At 50.7% G+C, this 9,224-nt stretch overlaps 2 protein-coding genes across 2 annotated transcripts; both read left to right on the forward strand.

Annotated features, from left to right (window-relative positions):
• Positions 1–208: 208 nt before the first annotated feature.
• On the forward strand, positions 209–2,146 carry NECHADRAFT_87250 (uncharacterized protein; the record flags this gene model as incomplete). The annotated part of the gene is made up of 2 exons (XM_003041746.1): positions 209–1,488; positions 1,546–2,146. 2 exons carry the CDS (start codon positions 209–211, stop codon positions 2,144–2,146), a joined length of 1,881 nt encoding a protein of 626 aa, XP_003041792.1.
• A 584-nt stretch (positions 2,147–2,730) lies between these two features.
• Positions 2,731–3,960, forward strand: NECHADRAFT_53192 (uncharacterized protein; the record flags this gene model as incomplete). Its single annotated transcript, XM_003041747.1, has 1 exon — positions 2,731–3,960. One exon carries the CDS (start codon positions 2,731–2,733, stop codon positions 3,958–3,960), a length of 1,230 nt encoding a protein of 409 aa, XP_003041793.1.
• Positions 3,961–9,224: the final 5,264 nt, after the last annotated feature.

Raw genomic sequence — 9,224 nt, forward strand, 5'->3', positions numbered from 1 at the left:
AGCCAAGACCAGGCCACACCTTCAGACATGATGATTGGGCTGACCTCAAGAGCTGACCATTGGCTCGACCCCCGCCCGGCTGTACCCTTGAGAATAGGCTGACATTTGCTCCGGACCGACGGACGAAACTTCCTTATTCCTCCTAGCCCACGCGATCATACTCTACTCTAATCTCGGACTAGAGTGATGATCCTTCGCCTTTGTGCAAATGACTCCGCAGCCTTTGTCTAGCTCACAGTTGCAGACGGTGCTGCTCGAGGCCAAGAGCAAGAACAGGCTGCTGCTGACACGGTCCGAGCAGGAAATATGTCCCTCAGAGCCAGTCGGTCCAGGACATCAGAGATTCATCAAGCTGGAGGATCACAACCAAGGTTTCTTATCTGAATCACTGCAACGACGACGCCCGCCTGCAAATCTCATACAGCTACTGCTAGAACCAGCAAGCAGAAAGCGGCCACGAGATACTGGCTTTCCAGAGCCACCACAGTCTTCAGACCCACAAAGCTTTTGCGAGGATCAAGTCTTGCCCCATCCAAATAGCAAGAAGCGTTGTACCGAGACCCAAGACAGCCAACCAGATGAACCCTCGTCGAGTGACACCAAACTTGAGACTCAACCACATCCTGCCGGTTACACAGATGCCGTCAACATCCCCAGCAACATAGTGAAAAAAGATGAGCCTAGCGCATCGCCCCAGGACAGACCAACAGCATGTCCATCGCCAGGCATCAGCTACGTGGAGCTAGATCAAAAGAGTTCCAAGACAGACGGCTTAAATAATATCACTTGCAGTGAAGAGCAAGCCCTGGCTGTTGACGATGACTGGTTGCCTACCTACGGCCCATCGATCAAGGTTGAAGTCACGGGTGTTGACGCTCAAATCCCAAATGATGAAGGTGGTCTCACGCAAGAACTCGAGGAGCGACAAGGCCAAGACCTCAATGCCAAGGAAACAGACCCACGGCAGATTTCGACAGATGAAGAGATGAAGCCCGTCTATGATGAACTGCCAGAAGAGACCGAGAAATATGAGGGAGTACACAGCATCCCCACGCCTCAGGATTCTCCGGACTGGCCTGTTTTCGAACCAGACGAGCCTTTCCAGCACCATGGAGCGATCGTGCCATCCAGCCCAGCAGTTGCAGCAGAGATTAGCAATCTACATCTCCTCCTCGAAGTCCCAGACTCTCCAATGCGACTTTTTGAGGCTAGCAGCCCAGCACGCCCTCTTTGGGAGGATGATTTGTCCTCAGTTGAGCCAGCGGTCGAGGATCATTCCCAGGCTATCGAGGCCCTCTTTGGCAGTGATACGATGAACCCAGCTCATCTGAATCAGCGACCCGTTGACAAGTCACTGATTAGCAAGCCACCGGGGCGTGATCATCCACTGTACAAGGGCACCCGAGATCCGGATGGTTTGTATCACTGTCCTTGGGAGAAGGAAGTAGGTTGCAATCACAAGCCGGCCAAGCTCAAGTGCACATTCGAGTAAGTACTTAATCACGCCAAAGTACAGTTCGAACACTCACCCCTTTTTCTTCACAGCAAGTTTATCGACTCCCACCTCAAACCGTACAAGTGCAGAGCTCCAGGCTGCCAAAGCACTTCCTTTTCTTCCACGGCTTGCCTCTTTCGTCACGAGCGAGAGGCTCACGCTCTACACGGCTACGGCGATAAGCCATATCTTTGTCCACAGGAAGGCTGCGAGCGAGCAATACCAGGCAACGGCTTTCCTCGACGGTGGAATCTTGTTGATCATATGCGAAGAAGGCATAAGCTAGACGCACCCATTTCAGGAATCATCGACGCGCGAACATCGATCAAGATGGTAGACAAGAAGGAGACAAAGGAGAATACTCCCCTTCCCGTTGAGACAGAGGAGGATTTGAAGAATAGATGGGACAGCCACCGGCGGGCTTTTGAGACCTTCATGGAACTGCTTGAAGATCCTGCGAACCCCAATAACGCGTCTTGGACCGAGCAAGCCCAGAGTCACCTATCTTCTCTACTTGCTATCCAAGTGAAGCTAAATGAAAAGAGCGAGAGTGATGATAAAAAGGCAAAGGAGAAGGGTGAGGAGAAGTCCAAGGAAAGCTGCAAGGGTGATGATACCGATGGAAAGGGTGGAGAAGGCAGTGAGAAGTAGGACAGATCAAGGCTGACCCCGACATGAAGTTTATGAGTAAATGAATACAATACGTCTTGTTCAAACAGAGGGAAGAATCTCAAGTATTTGAGACATTAGCGGTGCCTGAAAGAGAGCTGCTGCCTAGCGCGTATCACGACCATGACGACACCGCACTTATTGATCCCTCCCAGAGCAGTTTATCTGTGCCAATAAGGATTGAGACGCAGGATGATAATATTTCAATAGTAGAAGAGACTCTCCCGTTATTACGATACCAATAACAATCAGGCGCCTGGTTTATCCACATGTGTCTGTCCCGCATCCCTCATTTCGTATGTGGCTTTCAAGATAAGCACTTGGACGCTAATCCCTGAACTACTCCTCCATCAAAGAATCTTCTAGATATTTCTACGACTTTGGAGAATCTTGAAGAATCATCCAATATTCTGAGTTGTCACTTCCAAATTTGGCATAAAGGGGCGAGTTTGGCCGGCTTTCTTGAGATAATTCATTCACTCTACACTCATCATTCACTTCATTTGCCTCAATCATCAAACACTATTCTTCTTCATTCTCAAACATTCCATTCTATTCCTTCCATCATGGCCCAATACGCAACCCTCCCCGCCGGCGTCACCCTCGACGTAAAGCCATTCAAGGCTCATGTGGACGAAGAAAAGCTCCAGCACTTCAAGAAGCTCCTCGAGCTCTCCCCAATTGCCCCTCCCGTCTTTGAAAACACCAATGCTGGTCGCAGGTATGGAATGGAAAGAGACTGGCTCGAGAATGCAAAGAATGAGTGGCTAAACAAGTTTGACTGGCGTCAGCATGAAGATCGCATCAACTCCTTCCCCAACTTCAAGGCTTCGGTGAAGGATTCTCAGGGCAACGACATTGAGATTCACTTCTTGGCTCTGTTCTCAGAGAAGCCTGATGCTATCCCCATTGCCTTCTTCCACGGCTGGCCTGGCTCCATCTGCGAGTTCCTCGATCTTCTTGACCTCCTCAAGGAGCGGTACACTCCCCAAGATCTGCCCTATCACGTCATCGTCCCGTCACTCCCCGGCTACGCCTACTCCTCCGGTCCTCCCGTCGATGTTGACTATGGCGTAGATCTGGCAGCCAGCGCGCTCAACAACTTAATGCTCGGTTTGGGCTTTGGCTCTGGATATCTTGCCCAGGGCGGCGACCTTGGCAGCTTCGTCAGCCGATTCCTGGCCATGACCTCGGATGCCTGCAAGGGCATGCACGTCAACATGATGAGTATCCCGCCACTGGACAAAGACGATCCTCTCACAGACGAGCTCGAGAAGAACGCTCTCGAGAAGGCCAAGGAGTTCCTAGATACAGGAAATGCCTTTGGACTGTTGCAAGGGACACGAAGTGCCACAATCGGATTGGCATTGAGCTCCAGCCCGTTGGCACTACTCAGCTGGATCGGAGAGAAGGTCCTCGCATGGACTGATCAAGATCCTCCTCTCGACAAGATCCTCGAGACGGTGACACTGTACTGGCTGACAGATACTTACCCTCGGGCCATGTACCACAACCGCGGAATGGGCAACCCAGATGAGAAGCCCAAGATTGCGAGGATCAGTACACTCACCAACCTCACTCATGTGCAACTCCCATATGTTGCAAAGCCATGCGGCTACTCCCTCTTTGCGCACGAGATCTTCCCAGTTCCCAAGAGCTGGGCGGCCAAGACTTGCAACCTCGTGTACTTTAACCAGCACGAGCATGGAGGTCATTTCGGGGCCATGGAGAGACCCAAAGAGCTCCTCGCGGACGTTGAAGAGTATGTCAAGATGGTCTGGAAGGCTGACGAGTAGGAACTGGGTGATCATGTCCGTATGGGTCGGTCAGAACTGGATATCGAACGGGCTTTTTTCTTTCATTCCCTTGTCTTGGTATTTCACTCTTTATCCCCATTTTCCTTGGCCACACCTCCGTTAACAGATTGACAACTATGCAATACTACACTTACCCACCGACATCGCTTCGGGTATTTCGAAACAGGCTTCGGGATCTCAATTCACATCTTTGGTACTTTCCTTCATAGAAATGGCTATTCTCAGCCATTTGAGTCCCATTGTCGTATCATATAGTGATTCCACCATCCACAACTTTCGTAGCTTTGCGTCAAATCAGCCTCCGAAAAAAGATTGATGATAACATCCGCGCCAGAACAGAAGCCGGTGTGTGATGGCAGAGGAGCTAAATTAGAACACTATAGCGCTAATCATAGCAGGGGTCACACATGAAGCCGACTCTTCCTCAAAAACTCCCACTAAACTTTTGCAAGAATTCATGACTAGCCCACGGGCGTATCGAACTCAACTCCGTACTACCTGCTCCTCACGCGGTTCTCGTTTCTTCAACCGGCCCATCCGCCCCTAGTGGAATATTCAGCAGTGCCGGGTCTCCCCAATATCGCGGATTGCAGCGTTTGCAATATGTCCAGAATAGCTGTTGCTTTAACCTCCTTGGATGGATCACGCATTTTTCTTTGTCTCCCGGGTGTTGGCAGTATCTATAGTGGGTGCGTGTCGTGATGACAAAATCGCAGAATGAGCAGTGGTAGTAAACTTGCAGGATGATACACATTGTTTCTGGATGTGCGGCTTGGATAGAGCTTTGAAGGAGGATAGGCGATTTTTCGAGGCTGTCGTGATTGGAGATTCTATGAAGCCGATGCCTTCTAGATGGATTTTGGAGATTATTTATAATCCCCTGCTATCGGGGCGTGAATATCAGACCTGGTTAAAGGTCGGATTCACGGCGTGTAGGATGCGTTGTACCTCGGTGATGATCCGGCTCAGACAATGCTTCCGTGACGAAATGCATTAGCTGAGACATATTAGCTGATGGGGGTTTCCCAAAGCTGTGCAAATCCTACAGTGAAAAGGGAACGCCGCTGATGCTGGATTATACCAGTATATCAGGCATACCCTTACTGGTAGGTTCATCCATCAACTTTATACCTGGCAGCTGTTTCACAAGTGCAACCCATTGTGGTACACCCATAAACAGACGATGAGGGGGATTCATAATTCTCCGCATGATCTGAACATGTGAACGAGATCATTGTTGCACATTGTGCTCTGACAACTGTTGCTCTGGAAGCATTAGACAAGTAGAGGGGAGCGGAGCTGTGACCTTTGGCCCAGGCTGATGCTGTAAACTGATAGTACATGAAGAGATACACCCCTAATTGCATCCAAATTTTGCACATATCGATATTTTTAGTTCATCCCCGTACTCACGCATCAGCTCAGCAGTCTTGTCCTCTCTCCAGTACCACAAGCCAGCCCATGTGGCCCTAGATCCGACCAGAACCTGCCCTGCAATAACACCGACACCTGCTTTGACAGCCTCGAATATCCTGATGTATCCAAGCCTACGCAAATCCCAGATAGATTAAAGATTGCTGCTCACAAACGCCGTCGTGGCCAATGCCACACATTACCTGAACAAGACGGCCAACTTCCTCGCAAGCGTAGATAGGGCACATTCGGCTTTGAAAGGGGTTGGTAGGCTCATGAGAGTCTTGCAGACGTTGAATCCCGGATGTTGTCATGCGTATGCGAGGGAGGTAATATGTACCGTAGTCTGTATGATAAAGGCTTAGGTATATACCTCCTTGAGTGGTATCACATCATTCGTCTTATATCGGCCATAGATGACCTCGCCAACGTCTTCTTTCGACTGACGGTTGCCTTACTATCTTCTCTAGCCTATAGCAATCACCACTGCAAGAACATGAAACAGAAGTGCAAAAAAGAGCCTTAACCTGGCAGATGTCAGGCTAATTATGCCATGCGTGGACGTTAGAAGTTGGAGCCAGCGACGTGACAGCAGAAACTACAAAGTCAAAGTTAAGCCTAATGGAGGGAACCAATGGCCCGGTCACCTTGACAGGCATAGTACGTTTGGTGGGCACCCTGTAGGATGATAGTGCAGTCAAGATAGAACACAATGGCCGTATTCCACCGATGCCTCGGATTGCACTCCGACTGAGAGCAGTGACGGCAGAATCAGAGGAGTCGCCTGGCTACTAGCCCAGGAATCCTTGATGGTACATATCAAGAGCGGCAAAATGACCTGGGACAAAAGGTTTCAAAGTTGAGCTCTTGCCGAGGTATCCGGGTCCAAATCGGAACAGCGAAGACAAAAGTGAAGGGGTTGGAACTCGCCTAACAATCCCCATAGCACGCTCATACTGTGTCTGACTGAAGATATTTTCATTCTCCTCGTCCACTAGGCCATTCAAGTAGCCACCTCGACTATCCCTTGTTTGAAGCAGAGAATCTATCAACTCTGCACACGACTCCATGTGTCACTGGCCCCTTGGCGGCTTCTCCCACGCTAAGAATGCAGTGTCAGTCGCAAATTCTGGCAACCACATATAACCTCGTCAGGGGGCGCCGCGGGATTCCTTACCAATGAAATCGCCGCAGCAAGCGCACTGATTATTCTGGGTTTCTTTGTCGGTGTTGGGTCGAGCCAAAATTTTCCTCGAGCCTCATCTTGGAAGTTATAAAAGAGGACACAGACCGCACCATGACAACACCCGATTCTCAGCAACGACCGCACTCCTTCAATTCAATTACACGTTCTCTCAACAACATGGCAGGCTCAAGAAGCATCGCTCCAGAGGAGTGGGAATCGCTCAAAGCAATCAATTCTGACTTGTACCTAAGCCAGAAAATGACACTGGCTGAGATGATGAGACTCATGGATCCTCCACAACAAGCTGAGCAAGCGGTGTGCCAACATGTCAACAGTAAAGCCCAGTACGTGCGAAAGCTGAAGAACTGGGGAATGGAGAAGAATTCAACCAACCAGAAGTGGAAGGTTGCAGCCCAGCAAGTTCAGAAGCGGAAGTTGGAGGGAAAGGCGACCGAGATCCTCATCAACGGAAGATTAATCCCGTGGAAGAAGCTCAGAAAAGAGACAGGTAGATATGCCGGCTCCCAATCCGACATAGAAGGATCAGGTAAGTTTTGTATGCGAACATGACAGAGAAACAGGCAGACGCTGACACAGTTAGATATCCCAATGGATCTTTCAACCGGCGTGGTTGCTCGTACTCCGCCAGGAGAATTATCCGCAGGCATCCAAACTATTCACATACCGTGGTTCCAATTCCAGGCTTTTGTGGAGTCACCCAGTACGTTGAATTTGCTAAGTCCTTGCCTTGACCAGACGCTCATCAGTGCCTCAACAACAGTCGAGTGTCTTACAGTGGACGCTAGCCCTTTTTTTATGAATCTCCCATCCGCATACAATCCGACAGAATGGGAGCACTCCATGGGCTTCTACAGCGACCTTGGCACCGAGCCACTTCCTTCTTTCCCGAACAATGAACTGGATCTGTCGCTGGGTTGGGACCCGAGTTCTGCCAACGAGGAACAGGCACAGGCTTCTTCACTGCTCGATCCTAGTTGCCGTGAGGCTAGAGGACTCCTCGGAGAGTGTCTCGACGAGTCCATCGATCCGGACAACCCAGACTACTCCTCTCGAATCTCGTCGAGCTTGGAAGAAATCACCATCGATCGACATGACGGAGACCTCGTGCACCACGTAAAGAGGCTTTCAACTGCCTCGGGCCAAGAGGCAGTGTTTCAACTGCTCCGCTATACGGTCTACCTCTCCTCAAACAACCTCTTATCCGACAACAAGACCGACAAACTCTTGAGGTGGATTATCGACAGTGGACACCTCTGGACTTTGGAGAGTTTACTGGGAAATCCGCTCCCCACCACAAAGATCTTTGCCTCCAACCTCCTAGTGAGTGCTGCCAGACTTGGACAAGTCAAACTGGTTAAAGCTCTGCTCGCGAAAGGGTTTGACCCTAATACTCTCGCTGGTATGCCAGAAAAGCGAACTGCCCTGCAGGTGGCTGCGGATCAAGGAAACGTCGCCCTTGTAAAGGTCTTGCTAGACGCCAAGGCCAATCCCAATGTTCACCATCAGAATAGCCACCCCGACTCCAGGACAGCTCTCCACAGTGCAATCCGTGGCCGCTATAAGAACTCGGTCATTGCGAGAATGCTGGTTGATGGGGGTGCGGATGTGAACGCAGCAGGCCAAGATTGGGACCGCCCGACAACGATGCTCAATTTAGCAGCACGCTATGGGGATCCAGACCTTGTTCAGAAGCTGCTGAAGGCTGGCGCCCGGGTTAACGAAATGTCAGCGGGCCACGGCACAGCACTGCAAATTGCAGTGAGCCTCGGCAATATCGACATCACTGAGATTTTGATCGCAGCGGGAGCTGACGTTGATTGTCCAATCGGCAAGGCGTATCAAGGTGTGTGCAAACGCTCCGTAGAGGAGAAATGGTCCGATGTTGTGGAAACGCCAATCCAAATGGCAGCGAACGGACGCAATATGGAGATGGTGCAAGTTCTTCTGGAAGCCGGTGCGGATATTCACGGCTTCCCGGTCAGAGAGCTTTTTCCAAGGCTCATGTACAGTGGTAAACTCAGCGAGGAGGAGGACGAGGAAGAAGAAGAACACCATCATGGTTATTGCGAGTTTGGTTGCAGGCTACGACCGGCGCTCATATCAGCTGTGGCAAGGGAAAACGTCGTTCTGGTTCGAATGCTCCTGAACCTGGGCGCGGATGTCAATGCTAGAGGCTGTGAAGGCACTGCATTGGAAATGGCATCGGCACTAGGAAACCTGAAGCTCGCTCAGCTATTGCTGAAGAAAGGGGCAGATGTGAACAGCGCCGTTCAGGATCGCAAAAGAGGGAGAACCGCTCTCCAAGAAGCTGCAGGATCGGGAGACGATGATCTAGTCGAGTACCTACTCAAAGCGGGCGCTCAGGTCAACGCCCTCCCAAGTTCTTGTGAAGGCCGTACCGCAGTTCAAGCAGCAGTTGAATCACAGAACATTGACTTGGTCAAGTTATTGGTCAATGCTGGCGCTGATATCAATGCTGCACCTGCGCCCACGGATGGCCGCACATGCATTCAGGCAGCTGCTGCCAGCGGGAATACCGAGATGGTGGAACTGCTACTTCACCTTGGGGCTGATATTGATAGCCCTGCATCCTCTGAAAGAGGCGGACGAACACCCTTGCAAG

The sequence above is a fragment of the Fusarium vanettenii genome (assembly GCF_000151355.1).
Source record: "Fusarium vanettenii 77-13-4 chromosome 12 genomic scaffold NECHAsca_41_chr12_2_0, whole genome shotgun sequence".
Lineage (NCBI taxonomy): Eukaryota > Fungi > Ascomycota > Sordariomycetes > Hypocreales > Nectriaceae > Fusarium > Fusarium vanettenii.